General features: G+C 42.2%; 1 protein-coding gene across 1 annotated transcript in view; it reads right to left on the reverse strand.

Annotated features, from left to right (window-relative positions):
- Window positions 1-9,740: 9,740 nt before the first annotated feature.
- Window positions 9,741-20,398, reverse strand: part of HOGA1 (4-hydroxy-2-oxoglutarate aldolase 1) — a 61,773-nt gene continuing 51,115 nt past the window's right edge. Inside the window, exons 7-8 of the mRNA XM_069755905.1 lie at window positions 18,825-18,958; window positions 9,741-9,967 (exon numbers count right to left, since the gene is read on the reverse strand). Of these exons, the coding sequence (XP_069612006.1) occupies window positions 9,818-9,967; window positions 18,825-18,958 (284 nt within the window). The 3' untranslated portion in view covers window positions 9,741-9,817. The remainder of the gene's footprint in view (window positions 9,968-18,824; window positions 18,959-20,398) is intronic.

Below are 20,398 nucleotides of genomic sequence, written 5' to 3' on the forward strand. Positions count from 1 at the left end.
ATTTGTACGTAAATGTTCATTGTGTGAATTGATTTGACGTGTTTTCAGCACTCCTCGCTTATTTATGTGTCTACCTAAACATTCACTCGCAGTTATTGAATGTCTACGACGCACTTCACAATCTGTTTATTTGGAGAATTGTGCCTTGGTTGTCTTATGTCTGAGTTCTACTATACTTGAAATGCATTAAAGTCACAGACTGAATCCTTGGCTTGTCTGGTGTCTTTTTTCTGTATACGGATCCTTGGCTGGTCCTAACGGGTGACTCTGACCATTGATTGATGCCTCAGCGGATGACGTGGCAAATACTGGAGTTCCATCAGATACATGACTGAGTAAGACTGGAGCTTGGCAGAAGTAAAAAGCCACCACGTACCTGCCACTCGGGACAGGAGGAGAAAGGACAACTTGTAAGAGGTAACCAAAACATTTGCGTAACTGTTTTAAAGCTTAAGGTAGCGTCGCAAATCTATAGGGTCAAAGTCACAGCAATGGATTTTTTTGGCAGTTATCACGGGACGTAAAAAGTCGCAACATGGCCCCAATGCAAGATGTCATTGTGATGTTTGTCACACGTGTCCTCCTGTTGCCCAAGTCTTGCTTGTATGGTGGGAGGCTAGCTTTCTAGAGCACAATGAGGACAGCAATTAGTAGAGATATTAAAGGGGATTGCATATATGCAGGAAACCAACTACTGGGGCCATCATCGATCAGTGGAAAAAGGAATTTATTATCTGTGATGGGGAATTTTTATTCCTGGTGCAAAATGGAGCGGCAAGACAGAAGCCCGACCACTGCTCCATTCATTCTCCATGGGGTTGCTGGTATAAACAGAAGCAGTGCTCGGCTGCCCCATAGGGGATGAAAGAAGTGGCAGTCAAGCATGTGCACTATCCCTCCATTCTAAGCAGGATGAAGGTGCCCCGTTCTGCTGATCAGTGCTAGTCCTAGCAGTAGAATTCTCACCAATCAATAAGGTGATAGCTTGTTTTCACCAGACAGCCCCTTTAAAGCTTGTAGTAGGGAGCATTGGCAATAGCTATAGGGACAACTGGGAATATAACGGCACTGTATGACATCCTCCTGCCTGGCGGCATTATCTCTTCTACAATGGAAATCTTGCACATGTCCTTCCTAGTCATGTGCGATGAAGCCTGGTGCAGTCTCCGCAGCTTCATCGGTGCACTGCACATGCCCAGTAGGAAGTAGCAGCAGGAGCATGCACAATAGTTCCTGTGATGGAGAGATGACGTGGCCGGTCAGGAGGACACAAGTCACATCCATGGCGGTATGATTGCAGTATGTCAGGTCGCACTGCTCTGCAAGAAGAGACTCCTGCAGGACTATTCAGTGTAATTCCGAGGATGTCGGTAAAAGTTTTTCCACATGTCTGGGTTATCAGGGACATAATTGGAAAGCAGGATTAAAATGTTAATTGGGGGGTCTTAGCGGACTTCGGGGTCTTGACAGGTTTCCTTTAACCTCGCAAAGGGGTTTTCCAAGTTCTGCAAAGAAAAAAAAAGTTACATGAAGAATATAATAAAAGAACTTCTACTTACCGGGCAAATCGATCACCGCTCTCGTGCTCCCCGCTGGTCTTTGTTTGGCTGTCATCATTTGCATCATTACCGGCCTTGGCGATAACACCATTATGGACGTATCTATTTTGGATCTTTAAGACATTGTAATTTTTTTATTTTCATCCTTCAGCACATTCCAGGAGTCATACCTTTTTGCAAAATGTTCCTGTCAATGAAACTGTACAGGGGCTTCATTTTTTTATTATAATGGGTTTTTTTTTTTTCTGTAAACTTCCTCATGGATGATATGGCCTAATATAATGGATGAAGCATTTCATTGCAAAACGCGCGTCGGGTGTGGTAGGTCTCCAGGAGCGCTCCATAGGTAACTATTATATTAATTACACTTGTATTTACCCTGACTATTGTTATTTTATCCTTTGCATGTATGTTCATGGTCACTTGGCACTTATGTCATGTATTATGTATTAGGATTGATCTGTTACTGCCTCTGTACAAATCCCTAGTTAGACCGCACATGGAGTACTGTGTCCAGTTTTGGGCACCGGTGCTCAGGAAGGATATAATGGAACTAGAGAGAGTACAAAGGAGGGCAACAAAATTAATAAAGGGGATGGGAGAACTACAATACCCAGATAGATTAGCGAAATTAGGATTATTTAGTCTAGAAAAAAGACGACTGAGGGGCGATCTAATAACCATGTATAAGTTTATAAGGGGACAATACAAATATCTCGCTGAGGATCTGTTTATACCAAGGAAGGTGACGGGCACAAGGGGGCATTTTTTGCGTCTGGAGGAGAGAAGGTTTTTCCACCAACATAGAAGAGGATTCTTTACTGTTAGGGCAGTGAGAATCTGGAATTGCTTGCCTGAGGAGGTGGTGATGGCGAACTCAGTCGAGGGGTTCAAGAGAGGCCTGGATGTCTTCCTGGAGCAGAACAATATTGTATCATACAATTATTAGGTTCTGTAGAAGGACGTAGATCTGGGGATTTATTATGATGGAATATAGGCTGAACTGGATGGACAAATGTCTTTTTTCGGCCTTACTAACTATGTTACTATGTATGTTACTACGTTACCATATCTGGAGTGTCATTTCCTGGATAGCCCACCTTTTTTCTTGTGCTGTGTTCTTGCCTATCACTGTTTTTAAAATAATTGATAATAAAGTATACTTGTTTTTATTTGGTGCTATATGAAGGATGAATTCATTGGTGTTTTCTAGTTAGTTTTTTTCCCTTCATGGTATTTATACATAGGATACATATAGGTGTTTCTAATATAATAACTAAGGCTGACCCGGTGGGTTACCTGTGTTGGACTATTTACTTGTTATCCCAATGGTAATGTCACACTGTGACGATCTTCAGTAAGAAAGGAGGATCCACACTATACCTGTCCTGGGGGTACTCTCGATGGTAGAGGGCCTGAGTCTCAGACCTTGCTATGCTCCTGATAAACTGGTCTGTCCCCTCACTCCATGAAGCATGGGACAGAAACATAAGGTAAAACAGAGATAACAGAAAACAACAAACATGCAAACGCTCACCAAAGGTAGAGAGGTATATAGGGAAGGATAGGAATGCACCAACCAAATGGGAATAGGACACTGAGGATAGCATACATCCAGAAACGGCACACACCAGTCTCCAGTAGCAACAACGATCTCCTACTCAGCACAGCGTCTCCAAGGAGATCGGAAGCAAAACTTTCACTGGCAAGACAGAGAAGGTCTGGCCAGGTTTGATAGGGAGAAGTAATGACCAGATCAGAAGCAGCTGAAATAGAGCTGTATGTTTCTGACCAGCATCGAAAGGGTCCTTAAACTTTTCAACAACAAAGGAAACCAAATCCATTTAATATGGGACACAGGCTAAATGGACTGTGATTCACAATACGTAGTGATCTTCTAACCCCAGATCTCCCAGGAGGACGTGATCCACTCATGACAGGTATCCTACAAGCCTGTGGGAAGCTGCAGATGGGCTGACAGAAAGAGGAGTCTCTATCACACCTCCTTAGATTCTGCGGTCAGCAGGGACCCCAGCGTCTAAGGGATTAAGCGCACGGGAACAAGGTTATCTCGAGTTTTGGCCATTGCAGTGGGATGTTGGTCGTATGTTTCAGCAAGCGCTGACTGACGATGGTGGAGACATAGCTGCTGTGCCGTCCATTAGACAGATTACGGAGAGTGCACTGCAAATGGCACATAAGGGAATAGTAGAGACGTCACCTTTGAGCTCCATGATGTTTATCGTCTGTGAACTCCTTGGTGACTCCTAATCTTCTCATTTACAGTCAGGACACATCACCCCCCAGATATGTGGCAGGACACAACCATTTATGTATTGCGAGAACATTTCCCAATGGCGCCTAAAATCTGATGCAACCGACCAGTACATTTCCTATTTCCATTCACTGCAGTTTTTAATGATGTGTGTACATAATATATGAGGCACAAGGAGCCCTCGGGATATCACTTTTTATTTTTTTTTTACTCACCGCCGCTTCCCTGTCTGTCAAACACGGCATAAATCATCCCGCGGGAATCTCATGATGAGTAAGTTTATATGCCCTGCTAATGTGAGATCAGACCCCTGGATAATAATTCGGGGTATGCATTGGTAGAAGGGCACGGCTAATTCTAGAAGTATTTCGTGGCAGGGCACCGTACTGTAATGGAATCATTACGCCTTAGTTTATGTGCAATGGATACCGGCAGCTACACGGTTTAGAAATGCTAATGCTCTCACACCCGGCGGATTCTGTGACGCTTCTCTTCAGTTTGCATCACATTTCATTCAGATTCTCCGAAATTGGAGTTTGGAGTTTGTAGCCGATGTGAATATTTTTCTGCCCAATGATGACAGAAGTATTCTAGGAGTCATACCTTTATAGGCTAACCAGAAAATAATATGTTTCCAAGTTTTCAGAGCACAATGGCTCCTTCTTCAGGCAAGATTACAAATAGATTAATAAGAAACAAGCACATTTAAAGAATAGTACAGCAGGATATTTGTTAGGGGGTGGGAAGTGTGATGATGAGTCCATACATAAGCCAAGGTAATCAAATTAGGCATATTCTTATAAATGGAGAGGCAGTGGGAATAATGTTCTTAGTTATCTGGAGTCCCTCTGGTGGAGGTGTGAATTGTATCCATGTAGTGACTCATAAATCCAGGTGTTAAATTGAGTCCTAGTGTCAACGAATTAAACATATTCATTAGTTTGTATTCCCAAATTTTTCTTTCCCTGTGGTCCTTAAAATTACCTTTTAGTATTAAAAGTGCAGACAACAAGGATTCGGATTCCTGGACCACGGTGTGAATTACTTGTACGATGGACTCCTCGCCAGAGACGGACTACACCTCAACAAACCTGGGAAACACACATTCGCCAGAAGACTCGCTACACTCATCAGGAGGGCGTTAAACTAGAAGAAGAGGGGACGGGAAGAAAAACATTAGACTCGAACAAAGAAGATCCAGGAAAACATACTCAGAAGGGAGGTAAGAACATTTCTAAAACAATCCACAGTGAGGAGATTGGAACAAAACAAAATCCTCTAAACTGCATGCTCGCAAACGCCAGAAGCCTGACAAACAAGATGGAAGAACTAGAAGCAGAAATATCTACAGGTAACTTTGACATAGTGGGAATAACCGAGACATGGTTAGATGAAAGCTATGACTGGACAGTTAACTTACAGGGTTACAGTCTGTTTAGAAAGGATCGTAAAAATCGGAGAGGAGGAGGGGTTTGTCTCTATGTAAAGTCTTGTCTAAAGTCCACTTTAAGGGAGGATATTAGCGAAGGAAATGAGGATGTCGAGTCCATATGGGTCGAAATTCATGGAGGGAAAAATGGTAACAAAATTCTCATTGGGGTCTGTTACAAACCCCCAAATACAACAGAAATCATGGAAAGTCTACTTCTAAAGCAGATAGATGAAGCTGCAGCCCATAATGAGGTCCTGGTTATGGGGGACTTTAACTACCCGGATATTAACTGGGAAAGTGAAACCTGTGAAACCCATAAAGGCAACAGGTTTCTGCTAATAACCAAGAAAAATTATCTTTCACAATTGGTGCAGAATCCAACCAGAGGAGCAGCACTTTTACACCTAATACTATCTAATAGACCTGACAGAATAACAGATCTGCAGGTGGTCGGGCATCTACGAAATAGCGACCACAATATTGTACAGTTTCACCTGTCTTTCACTAGGGGGACTTGTCAGGGAGTCACAAAAACACTGAACTTTAGGAAGGCAAAGTTTGAACAGCTTAGAGATGCCCTTAATCTGGTAGACTGGGACAATATCCTCAGAAATGAGAATACAGATAATAAATGGGAAATGTTTAAGAACATCCTAAATAGGCAGTGTAAGCGGTTTATACCTTGTGGGAATAAAAGGACTAGAAATAGGAAAAACCCAATGTGGCTAAACAAAGAAGTAAGACAGGCAATTAACAGTAAAAAGAAAGCATTTGCACTACTAAAGCAGGATGGCACCATTGAAGCTCTAAAAAACTATAGGGAGAAAAATACTTTATCTAAAAAACTAATTAAAGCTGCCAAAAAGGAAACAGAGAAGCACATTGCTAAGGAGAGTAAAACTAATCCCAAACTGTTCTTCAACTATATCAATAGTAAAAGAATAAAAACTGAAAATGTAGGTCCCTTAAAAAATAGTGAGGAAAGAATGGTTGTAGATGACGAGGAAAAAGCTAACATATTAAACACCTTCTTCTCCGCGGTATTCACGGTGGAAAATGAAATGCTAGGTGAAATCCCAAGAAACAATGAAAACCCTATATTAAGGGTCACCAATCTAACCAAAGAAGAGGTGCGAAACCGGCTAAATAAGATTAAAATAGATAAATCTCCGGGTCCGGATGGCATACACCCACGAGTACTAAGAGAACTAAGTAATGTAATAGATAAACCATTATTTCTTATTTTTAGGGACTCTATAGCAACGGGGTCTGTTCCGCAGGACTGGCGCATAGCAAATGTGGTGCCAATATTCAAAAAGGGCTCTAAAAGTGAACCTGGAAATTATAGGCCAGTAAGTCTAACCTCTATTGTTGGTAAAATATTTGAAGGGTTTCTGAGGGATGTTATTCTGGATTATCTCAATGAGAATAACTGTTTAACTCCATATCAGCATGGGTTTATGAGAAATCGCTCCTGTCAAACCAATCTAATCAGTTTTTATGAAGAGGTAAGCTATAGGCTGGACCACGGTGAGTCATTGGACGTGGTATATCTCGATTTTTCCAAAGCGTTTGATACCGTGCTGCACAAGAGGCTGGTACACAAAATGAGAATGCTTGGTCTGGGGGAAAATGTGTGTAAATGGGTTAGTAACTGGCTTAGTGATAGAAAGCAGAGGGTGGTTATAAATGGTATAGTCTCTAACTGGGTCGCTGTGACCAGTGGGGTACCGCAGGGGTCAGTATTGGGACCTGTTCTCTTCAACATATTCATTAATGATCTGGTAGAAGGTTTACACAGTAAAATATCGATATTTGCAGATGATACAAAACTATGTAAAGCAGTTAATACAAGAGAAGATAGTATTCTGCTACAGATGGATCTGGATAAGTTGGAAACTTGGGCTGAAAGGTGGCAGATGAGGTTTAACAATGATAAATGTAAGGTTATACACATGGGAAGAAGGAATCAATATCACCATTACACACTGAACGGGAAACCACTGGGTAAATCTGACAGGGAGAAGGACTTGGGGATCCTAGTTAATGATAAACTTACCTGGAGCAGCCAGTGCCAGGCAGCAGCTGCCAAGGCAAACAGGATCATGGGGTGCATTAAAAGAGGTCTGGATACACATGATGAGAGCATTATACTGCCTCTGTACAAATCCCTAGTTAGACCGCACATGGAATACTGTGTACAGTTTTGGGCACCGGTGCTCAGGAAGGATATAATGGAACTAGAGAGAGTACAAAGGAGGGCAACAAAATTAATAAAGGGGATGGAAGAACTACAATACCCAGATAGATTAGCGAAATTAGGATTATTTAGTCTAGAAAAAAGACGACTGAGGGGCGATCTAATAACCATGTATAAGTATATAAGGGGACAATACAAATATCTCGCTGAGGATCTGTTTATACCAAGGAAGGTGACGGGCACAAGGGGGCATTCTTTGCGTCTGGAGGAGAGAAGGTTTTTCCACCAACATAGAAGAGGATTCTTTACTGTTAGGGCAGTGAGAATCTGGAATTGCTTGCCTGAGGAGGTGGTGATGGCGAACTCAGTCGAGGGGTTCAAGAGAGGCCTGGATGTCTTCCTGGAGCAGAACAATATTGTATCATACAATTATTAGGTTCTGTAGAAGGACGTAGATCTGGGGATTTATTATGATGGAATATAGGCTGAACTGGATGGACAAATGTCTTTTTTTCGGCCTTACTAACTATGTTACTATGACTTTTAAGTCTGTCATACTGTGTCCAGGTCCAGAGAAATGTTTTCCCACCGGTGTGTCCACTTCATTCCTGATTGTGTGTCTGTGTAGATTCATCCTACTTTGTAGTCTTTGCATAGTCTCCCCCAATATAAATACTTCCAGGGCACCTCGTACATTGTATCATGTACACCACGTTGGAGGATGTACAAGCTGGCGTTGACATCATGCCGGCTGTACTGGGACGCTGATGTCCTGTGGGTGTTACCACCTTCCTGAAAGAAAGCCTGAGGCATAAAGCGACGTTGTAGTTGAGAATGGCGCTCACCAAGGAGTTCGCATGGGACCTGTGCGGTCGCTCCCAATTCTGCCCCCCCCAGTAACTAAGGTACTGGTCTCACACTATAAGGATAATGCAACCAAGAAGGATCACCAAGTACTGGTCTACATAACACCCTACTCAAAAGTAAATGTCATTCTGTGATGGTCTTCGGTAAGGAAGGGGAGCTTCAAACTGTCCGTGGAACTGGGACACTAACTATCCCTGTAACGGAGGTACTCTTGATGGTAGAATCCCGAGTCTCCAATCTTACTATGCTTCTGATATGACCTAAGCTGTCCCCTCCACCAGGAGGCCTGGGACAGATATGTTAGTGTATAAACACATAAGACAAACAGGGATAACAAAAAGCAACTGACATACAAAAATACCAAAAAGTAGAGAGGAATATAGGGAAGGATAGCAAGGTACAAACCAAATGGGAATACGACAATGGAGACAGAATAAACCCAAAAACAGCAGACAACAATCTCCAGCAGCAACTACAAACTCCAACTTCAGTACACCAACTCCAGCAAGCCAGGAAGTAAACTTTCACAGGCAAGGATGAGAAGGTCTGGCCAGGTTTTATAGAGATAGGAAATGGGCAGGTCAGGAGCAGCTGTGAGATGGAGCTGCATGTCTCTAACCAGCATACAAAGAGACGTTAACCTCTTCAGCGCCAAAGGAAACGATGTCCATTTTAATAAACACACAAGCTAAATGGAAGACCTTTGATTTACAGTACGTCATGATCGCCTAACCCTAGATCTCCCAGGAGGACGTGACACACTTGTGACAGTAAAGCAAAGTGTTAGGGTTCATTCAGACATCTGATTTTTGAGTACAAGTGCCATCCATGATTTTCACGGATGGCACTCGCACTGGAGATAGTCCATGGGGCCATTCATATGTCCGTGAAAATCGCAGAGACATGTCCGATTCTGTTCCAAGGGAAGGTTGACAATGCAAGTCAATGGGTCAGTAAAGCAAATTTGACCGCACTCGAATAACATTAGAGGGTGGGTTCTGATTTTCACAGACTGTCAGAATGGAGAAGGTGAAGATATTTTTTTATTTTTTTTAATTTCTCCACATACAAGAAAATCGGATGACCCTCGTACCACTCTGATCAGGGTAACCGATCCGTTTTTCTCATACGTAGAAAAATCGGACGTGTGAATGAGGCCGTATGCAGGTTTTTATTTGGGCGGTTGTAAACCAGTAGCGGCGGCTTCTCATCTACTTTCTGCAGGGCCTAAGATCTAACATGAAACTACGATGCATAAAAGTCAATAAAAGTTTGGACCCACCACAGATTTCACGCCCTTTATGTCACAGACTTATCCCTTTCAAATTGTGAAAACGAGTCGAATCTGTGGTATAAAACAATATAAAATGAAGTCTAAAGGAGATAATAAAAACATAATGTAAAAGTTTTATTTTACCAGCACTTTTATTTTATGAATTTTTCTGTGTAAAGCTTCTGTTTCCATTTCTTGATTTATGGAGTAACTATAGCCATCCATTATTAGTAAAAACTTCCCTCAGCTCCTTCACCTCCTGCTCAGTCAGGGGTACAAGGGGCGAACGGCATCGGCCTCCATGATATCCAAACCACTCCATGGCCTGCTTCATGCCTGGAATCCCAAATCTGCGTGTCACCTGAAGACACAAATAAAGGCGAAACATTAAGGGGAAAAAAAATTACTATTTTGGTCTTAACCACAAATCTGGTAAAGTTTTCACGGGATTTTCCAGCTTAACTTTTTTATTTTAAGAACAGTGGTAATCGGTGGAGATATTAAATTTAAATTAAAATAAAATCCTTTGAAAGGTCCGGTGTTAAAGGCGAGTGCACCTCAAGTATATGTTCCTGTAGTGTCATGTGCTAAGAAACTGACTGTGAGCCGTCCATTATGTGGCTGACCTTCTATAGGGTCACGTAACTTCATTTAATTACCTTCAGTCATTTCCTAAAAATAGGAAAGAACAATGCAGGCAACGACTTATGATCGAGGGATCTGAGCTTGAGGTTTGTGGAGGGAACATCACGTCCATTCTCCGCTCATACCAACGTGAGTGCGCCGGGTGCAAAATAATAGACCCCCCGCCACGTCCAATAACAGCTAATGACATGGTGACAGCTGATCTTACATGGTCAAATATTAATGTACAACCTCACTGCCGTACATGGGAATGGGAATAGGGGCGCCGGGTTATGCTACATATTTTAAGTGAAATTCATTACTATAATAAAAAGTTTATTCAAGTTTAATATCAAAAATAAAGTTTGTTAATTGGATTCATCTCTCCACAGACAACTTCGCCCTCACTAGAACTTTAGAAACTCCTGGCAAACAACCGATTTTGCCAAGAGAGGACGACACAAGCTGCTCCTTTTTCCTGCAGTGGCCACTAGGAATGAAGTATGGTACTACAAGTGATCATTAGCCCCTTAGTGACAGAGCCAATTTGGTACTTAATGACCGAGCCAATTTTTACAAAAGTTAGAGTTGGGGCTAAAGTTAGGGTTAGGGTTGGGGCTAAAGTTAGGGTTAGGGTTGGGGCTAAAGTTAGGGCTAAAGTTAGGGTTGGGGCTAAAGTTAGGGTTGGGGCTAAAGTTAGGGTTAGAGTTGGGATTAGGATTAGGGTTGGTATTAGGGTTAACCCATTAAGCCCCGTAAATCGTTTGCACGTTAATGACGGGCCAATTTTTACAATTCTGACCACTGTCACTTTATGAGGTTGTAACTCTGGAACGCTTTAACGGATCCCGGTGATTCTGAGAGGATCCCGATGATTCTGAGACTGTTTTTTCGTGACATATCGTACTTCATGTTAGTGGTAACACTTCTTCGATATTACTTGCGATTATTTATGAAAAAAACAGAAATATGGCGAAAATTTTTACAATTTTGCAATTTTCAAACTTTGAATTTTTATGCTCTTAAATCAGAGAGATAGGTCACACAAAATAGTTAATAAATAACATTTCCCACATGTCTACTTTACATCAGAACATTGTTGGAAACAACATTTTTTTTTGTTAGGAAGTTATAAGGGTTAAAAGTTGACCAGCGATTTCTCATCTTTACAACAAAATTTACAAAACCATTTTTTTTTTTAGGGACCATCTCACATTTAAAGTCACTTTGAGGGGTGTACATGACAGAAAATACCCAAACCAGACACCATTCTAAAAACTGCACCCCTCAAGGTGCTCAAAACCACATTCAATAAGTTTATTAACCCTTGATGTGCTTCACAGCAACTGAAACAATGTGGAAGGAAAAAATGAACATTTAACTTTTGTTTTGCAAACATTTTAATTCAGAACCAATTTTTTTTATTTTCACAAGTGTAAAAAGAGAAAATGAACCACAAAAGTTGTTATGCAATTTCTCCTGAATACGCCAATATCCCATATGTGGGGGTAAACCACTGTTTGGGCGCACCGCAGAGCTTGGAAGAGAAGGAGCGCCTTTTTACTTTTTCAATGAAGAATTGGCTGGAATTGAGATCGGACGCCATGTTGCGTTTGGAGAGCCACTGATGTGCCTAAACAGTGGAAACCCCCCACAAGTGACACCATTTTGGAAACTAGACCCCTTATGGAACTTATCTAGATGTGTGGTGAGCACTTTGAACCTCCAAGTGCTTCACAGAAGTTTATAATGTAGAGCACAAGAAACTTATCTAGATATGTAGTGAGCATTTTGAACGCCCAAGTGCTTCACAGAAGTTTGATGCAGAGCCATGAAAATAAAAAGTCATTTTTTCCCCACAAAAATGATTTTTTAGCCCCCAATTTTTTTTATTTTCGCAAGGGTAACAGGAGAAACTGGACCCCAAAAGTTGTTGTCCAATCAGTCCTGAGTACGCCGATACCCCATATGTGGGGGTAAACCACTGTTTGGGCGCACGGCAGAGCTCAGAAGAGAGGGAGCACCAATTGACTTTTTAAACGCAAAATTGGCTGTCGCATTTGGAGACCCCTTGATGTACCTAAACAGTGGAAACCCCCCAATTCTAACTCCAACCGAAACCCCAACACACCCCCAATGCTAATCCCAACCCAATCCATAACCCTAATCAAAACCCTAACCCCAAAACACCCCTAACCCTAATCCCAACCCTAGCCATAACCCTAATCACAACCCTAACCCCAAAACACCCCTAACCCTAATCCCAACCCTAGCCATAACCCTAATCACAACCCTAACGCCAAAACACCCCTAACCCTAATCCCAACCATAACCCTAATCAAATCCCTAAGCCCAACACACCCCTAATCATAATCTCAACCCTAACCTCAAACCTAACCCAACCCTAAACCTAATCCCAACTCTAACTTTAGCCTCAACCCTAACCCTAACTTTAGCCCCAACCCTAACTGTTATGATCTGGTGGCCTTGGAGCAGCATGAGACGTACTCTGGAGAAGGTGGCCCCTGTACTTACCGCAAACCCTGAACCTAGCAGCGCAACTAGAAGTAGCCATGGGGGGTACCTAACACTCCCTAGACCCCTCGACACAGCCTAAGAACTAACTACCCCTAAAGACAGAAACAGGAAACCTATCTTGCCTCAGAGAAAATCCCCAAAGGATGCGATCACATCAGAGGACAGAGAATGACACGCCGCTTTTTTTTTTTTTTTCTTTTTGTGGTCGCTGGTAAACGGTTATTTACCGGCGATCACAAAACAGGAGACCCCGATCATGTTCTTTGGGGTCTCGGCTACCCCCGGCAGCCGAGACCCCAAGGATCTTCCTGGTGCCAGCCGGTGGGCGCACTGCGCATGCACCCGCCATTTTTTTCCCGGAAAAAGATGGCGGCGCCCATCGGGAGCCACAAGGAGCATAGGGGGAGACAGGTGAGTATTGGGGGTTATCGGGGACCCCATTTCTCTGTCCTCTGATGTGCGATCACATCGGAGGACAGAGAAATTAAATCGGAAATCGCGTTTTGGGGGTTTTTTGCGGCCGCTGGTAAAAGGTTATTTACCGGAGATCGCAATCCGGGGGTCGGTAAAAACCGACCCGAATCATGTTCTCTGGGGTCTTGGCTACCCCGGCGACCGAGACCCCAGAGAAATTCCAGTCGTTAAGGGGTTAAAATAAGGGGGTGGCCAAGATGTAAACAGGGACCTGATCTTTGGGGGCTTCTCAGCTACATAAGAGAACAGAGATCACATATGAATGTGGTATGGGGGGGGGCATGATAGCTAAATCTGTTAGCAGGGTCATGTGCGGTGCAGATTTTTATATCTACAGCATGAGTATACAGCTCTAGCAAAAATTAAGAGACCACTGCAAAATGTTCAGTTTGTCTGATTTTTCTCTTTATAGGTATATTTTTTAAGAAAATGTAAATTGTTCTTTTATTCAATAAACTTCTGACAACGTCTCTGAAGTTCCAAGCAATGAATTTTTTATTTTTTTTTCCAAAAAGGAGAAATAGTCAAAATTTAAAAAAAAAACAGTGCTGTCAAATCTCTAACACTCCAAGAAAACAAGTTAAGAATAATTTAGAAATAACAATACTAATGTTTTAACTCACTAAAAGTTCAGTAATCAATATTTTGTGGAATAACCATGATTTTTAATCACAGCTTTCATGCGTCTTGGCATGCTTTCCACCAGTCTTTCACTCTGCTTCTGGCGCACAAATGTAAGCAGTTCTTCCTTGTTTGATGGCTTGTCACTATCCATCTTCCTCCTGATTACATTCCAGAGGTTCTCAGTGGGGTTCAGGTCTGGAGATTTGGCTGCCCATGACAGGGATTTGATGTGGTGGTCTCTTAATTTTTGCCAGATCTGTATATGCTGCAGAATTTTATACAGATTTTACCATAGACTGCAAACCGAGGCAAATCCCCAACAAAATCCAATATAAATCTGCATATAACATTCAGATTATTTTTTCTTAGTCCGGTGTGGTTATTCTCTATTTTCTGGTAAGTTTAGTTATGACATGTGCACAAAATACCAAAGGTTTAAAGTTCTGCTGGTGCAGTCACTGTGTACATACATTACATTACTGATCCTGAGTTACATCCTGTATTATACTCCAGAGCTGCACTCACTATTCTGCTGGTGCAGTCACTGTGTGCATACATTACATTACTGATCCTGAGTTACATTATTATTATTATTTATTTATATGGCACCATTGATTCCATGGTGCTGTACATGAGGAGGGGTTACATACAAGTTACAGATATCACTTACAGTAAACAAACTAACAATCATAAACTGATACAGAGGGGCGAGGACCCTGCACTTGCGGACTTACATTCTACAGGATGGTGGGGAAGGAGACAGTAGGCTGAGGGTTGCAGGAGCTCCGGTGTTGGTGAGGCGGTAACTCCGGTGTTGGTGAGGCGGTAGCTCCGGTGTTGGTGAGGCGGTAGCTCCGGTGTTGGTGAGGCGGTAGCTTAGGTAGTGATGATGCGGCAGCGGGGTCAGTGCAGGCTGTAGGCTTTCCTGAAGAGATGGGTTTTCAGGTTCCGTCTGAAGGATCCGAATGTGGTTGATAGTCGGACGTGTTGGGGCAAAGAATTCCAGAGGATGGGGGATATTCGGGAGAAGTCTTGGAGGCGGTTGGATGAGGAACAAATAAGTGTGGAGGAGAGAAGGAGGTCTTGGGAGGATCGAAGATTACGTGAGGGAAGATATCGGGAGATTAGTTCAGAGATATATGGAGGAGACAGGTTATGGATGGCCTTGTAGGTCAGTATTAGTAATTTGAACTGGATACGCTGAGGGAATGGGAGCCAGTGAAGAGATTTGCAGAGTGGGGAAGCAGAGGAGTAGCAAGGAGAGAGATGAATTAGTCGGGCAGTAGAGTTAAGGATGGACTGGAGAGGTGCAAGGGTGTTAGAAGGTAGGCCACAGAAATGATGTTGCAGTATTCAAGGTGGGAGATGATGAGGGCATGCACAAGCATTTTAGTAGATTGACGGTTGAGGAAAGGACGGATTCTGGAGATATTTTTGAGCTGGAGGCGACAGGAGGTGGAAAGAGCTTGGATGTGCGGTTTGAAGGACAGGGCAGAGTCGAGGCTTACTCCGAGGCAGCGGACTTCCAGTTGGGGGGGGGGAAGCGTGATGGTGTTAATTGCGATAGATAGGTCAGGTAAGGAAGATTTATGAGATGGAGGAAAGATGATGAGTTCAGATTTGTTCACATTGAGTTTGAGGAAGCGAGAAGAGAAGAAGAAGGATATGACTGATAGACACTCCGGGATTCTGGAGAGCAGAGCGGTGACGTCTGGGCCAGAAAGGTAGATCTGAGTGTCATAAGCATAAAGGTGGTACTTGAAACCATGAGACTTTGAGTTGTCCCAGACCAAGTGTTTAGATTGAGAAGAGTAGGGGTCCTAGAACAGAGCCTTGGGAGACTCCAACAGAGAGAGGGTGGGATGAGGAGGTAGTGTGGGAGTGGGAGACGCTGAATGTGCAGTTGGAAAGGTACGAGGAGATCCAGGATAGGGCGAGGTCTTTGATGCCAAAGGAGGAGAGGATCTGTAGTAGGAGGCAGTGGTCAACTGTGTCGAAAGCAGAGGACGGGTCTAGAAGGAGGAGAACAGAGTATTGTCCATTAGCTTTGGCTGTAAGTAGGTCGTTAGTGATTTTGGTCAGGGCTGTCTCAGTTGAGTGATGGGGGCAGAAACCAGATTGTAGATTGTCAAAGAGCAAGTTAGATGAGAGGTGGGAGGAAAGTTCAGCATGGACGTGCTGCTCCAGGAGTTTGGAAGCGAATGGGAGCAGCGATATTGGGCGATAGCTGGACATAGCAGTTGGATCGAGGGTTGGCTTTTTAAGGATAGGCGTGATTGTGGCATGTTTGAAAGCAGAAGGGAAGGTGCCAGAAGTTAGTGATAGGTTGAAGAGGTGGGTTAGGGATGGGATAAGTGTGGTGGTGAGGTTGGGGAGGAGGTGGGATGTGATGGGGTCAAGCGCACAGGTGGTGAGGTGCGATTTGGAGAGGAGACAATTAAGCTCCCCTTCAGTCATGTTGGATAGGGAGGTTATAGGGTTTGGGCATTGGTCTGGTATATAGAGTGGTTGGGGTGGTGGGACAGTAAAAGTTTGCCTTGTTTGATCGATCTTGGTTTTGGAAGTAGGTGGCAAAGTCCTCAGAAGAGATGAGGGAGGTTGGAGGGGGCAGAGGAGGGAGTTATAGGTTTTGAATAATTACTTGTGGTTCTAGGATAGGGAAGATACGAGGGTTGTAAAATAGGCCTGTTTAGCAGAGGTGAGAGCAGATTTAAAAGCGAGTGTTGCCTGTTTGAATGCAGTGAAGTCGTCTTGCGAATGTGTTTTCTTCCAACGGCAGCTCTGCAACCCTGGACAGTTGCCGGAGCTTTTTAGTGGTGTTATTGTGTTACATCCTGCATAATACTCCAGAGCTGCACTCACTATGCTGCTGGTGCAGTCACTGTGTACATACATTACATTACTGATCCTGAGTTACATCCTGTATTATACTCCAGAGCTGCATTCACTATTCTGCTGGTGCAGTCACTGTGTACATACATTACATTACTGATCCTGAGTTACACCCTGTATTATACCCCAGAGCTGCACTCACTATTCTGCTGGTGCAGTCACTGTATACATACATTACATTAGTGATCCTGAGTTACATCCTGTATTATACCCCAGAGCTGCACTCACTATTCTGCTGGTGCAGTCACTGTGTACATACATTACATTACTGATCCTGAGTTACAACCTGTATTATACTCCAGAGCTGCACTCACTATTCTGCTATTGCAGTCACTGTGTACATACATTACATTACTGATCCTGAGTTACATCCTGTATTATACTCCAGAGCTGCACTCACTATTCTGCTGGTGCAATCACTGTGTACATACATTACATTACTGATCCTGAGTTACCTCCTGTATTATACCCCAGAGCTGCACTCACTATTCTGCTGGTGCAGTCACTGTGTACATACATTACATTACTGATCCTGAGTTACATCCTGTATTATACTCCAGAGCTGCACTCACTATTCTGCTGGTGCAGTCACTGTGCACATACATTACATTACTGATCCTGAGTTACATCCTGTATTATACCCCAGAGCTGCACTCACTATTCTGCTGGTGCAGTCACTGTGTACATACATTACATTACTGATCCTGAGTTACATCCTGTATTATACTCCAGAGCTGCACTCACTATTCTGCTGGTGCAGTCACTGTGCACATACATTACATTACTGATCCTGAGTTACATCCTGTATTATACCCCAGAGCTGCACTCACTATTCTGCTGGTGCAGTCACTGTGTACATACATTACATTACTGATCCTGAGTTACATCCTGTATTATACTCCAGAGCTGCACTCACTATTCTGCTGGTGCAATCACTGTGTACATACATTACATTACTGATCCTGAGTTACCTCCTGTATTATACCCCAGAGCTGCACTCACTATTCTGCTGGTGCAGTCACTGTGTACATACATTATATTACTGATCCTGAGTTACAGCCTGTATTATACTCCAGAGCTGCACTCACTATTCTGCTGGTGCAGTCACTGTGTACATACATTACATTACTGATCCTGAGTTACATCCTGTATTATACTCCAGAGCTGCACTCACTATTCTGCTGGTGCAGTCACTGTGCACATACATTACATTACTGATCCTGAGTTACATCCTGTATTATACTCCAGAGCTGCACTCACTATTCTGCTGGTGCAGTCACTGTGTACATACATTACATTACTGATCCTGAGTTACAGCCTGTATTATCCTCCAGAGCTGTACTCACTTTTCTGAGAATGTAATAGAAACCCAAAAGAAATAGAAGACAAAGTAACCAGAAATGATGGGCAGTGATATAGGAGCAGTTACAGTTTGGATTTTATACTATTTGATCTACTGTACATCGGTTCCTCCTTTCCGCAGACTCGGAGGCTCTGGCCGGCGTTCTGAATGGTTCCTGAAGAAAACACTGGATAATTTACATTACGTAGACGGCTGCCAATATGACAGCTGCACATCCATTACTTATAGAAATGGCAGCTGTGCGGCCAGCGGGGCTCCGGCCGGGTTCTAGGAGAAGTTCTGTCTGGACTGACCCCCACCGATCACATAGTGATTGCCTACCCTGAGAATAGAGCATCTATATTACATTCTTATAAAAGCCCTTTCATAAATACGGAGCAATACTGAAATTTAATTAGCGCTGCTCCTTTAAGAAACTGTCAAACTAGACTTCATAGTGGTAATACTGACGGAAACTGCAAATGACATGTGCTACATTATCGGTCACACTCTGCATCAGAAACAGACCTAACCATGAGGCCACTGACCAAGGACCCATGGCTAGACAAAAAACAGAGTATCATAGTCTCATACAACACCCCATGAAATGGGCCAATATAAAATATAGGTGACGCTCGTGAATTTTCATGTGTAGATGGACACCCGGCGCACAGGACAATTTAGTCATATTATAAATTCTGCACGTGCAACATAAAACACTTACAGCACCATTTGGTTCAATTAGTCGATGCTGCAGCTTCCTCGCCTCCTGCCACTGACCAGTGACACACAGACGCTCCAGTTCACATAGCTGGGGACCAAGGATGTTAGCAAGAGCGCAAACCCCTCCGACTGCACCTGTACAGAGAAAAGGTAAGAAAGCGCTATGGGGAGATCAGACAAACCATGCTCACATTATTAAAAATGTGTGTAACCTTCATATAAGGATATGTGCACATGAAGAGAGATTGTCCTTTAACCCAAATAAAGCTGTAAATACTGCCCCTATGTACAATAACATAACTACTATAATACTGCCCCTATGTACAAGAATATAACTACTATAATACTGCCCATATGTACAAGAATATAACTACTATAATACTGTTCCTGTGTACAATAATATAACTACTATAATACTGCCCCTATGTACAAGAAAATAACTACTATAATACTGCCCCTATGTACAAGAATATAACTACTATACTACTGCTCCTATGTACAAGAATATAACTACTATAATACTGCCCATATGTACAAGAATATAACTACTATAATACTGCTCTTATGTACAAGAATATAACTACTATAATACTGCTCCTATATACAAGAATATAACTACTATAATACTGATCCCTATGTACAAGAATATAACTACTATAATCCTGCCCCTATGTACAAGAATATAACTACTATAATACTGCCCTTATGTACAAGAATATAACTACTATAATACTGCTCCTGTGTACAAGAATATAACTACTATAATACTGCTCCTATATACAAGAATATAACTACTATAATACTGATCCCTATGTACAAGAATATAACTACTATAATCCTGCCCCTATGTACAAGAATATAACTACTATAATACTGCCCCTATGTACAAGAATATAACTACTATAATACTGCTCCTGTGTACAAGAATATAACTACTATAATACTGCTCCTATATACAAGAATATAACTACTATAATACTGATCCCTATGTACAAGAATATAACTACTATAATCCTGCCCCTATGCACAAGAATATAACTACTATAATACTGCCCCTATGTACAAGAATATAACTACTATAATACTGCCCCTATGTACAAGAATATAACTACTATAATACTGCTCCTGTGTACAAGAATATAACTACTATAATACTGCTCCTATATACAAGAATATAACTACTATAATACTGATCCCTATGTACAAGAATATAACTACTACAATACTGCTCCTATATACAAGAATATAACTACTATAATACTGATCCCTATGTACAATAATATAACTACTATAATACTGCCCCTATGTACAATAATATAACTACTATAATACTGCTCCTATGTACAAGAATATAACTACTATAATACTGCCCCTATGTACAAGAATATAACTACTATAATACTGCTCCTGTGTACAAGAATATAACTACTATAATACTGCTCCTATATACAAGAATATAACTACTATAATACTGATCCCTATGTACAAGAATATAACTACTATAATCCTGCCCCTATGTACAAGAATATAACTACTATAATACTGCTCCTATGTACAAGAATATAACTACTATAA

The sequence above is a fragment of the Ranitomeya imitator genome, chromosome 2, assembly GCF_032444005.1.
Source record: "Ranitomeya imitator isolate aRanImi1 chromosome 2, aRanImi1.pri, whole genome shotgun sequence".
NCBI classification, from domain to species: Eukaryota; Metazoa; Chordata; class Amphibia; order Anura; family Dendrobatidae; genus Ranitomeya; species Ranitomeya imitator.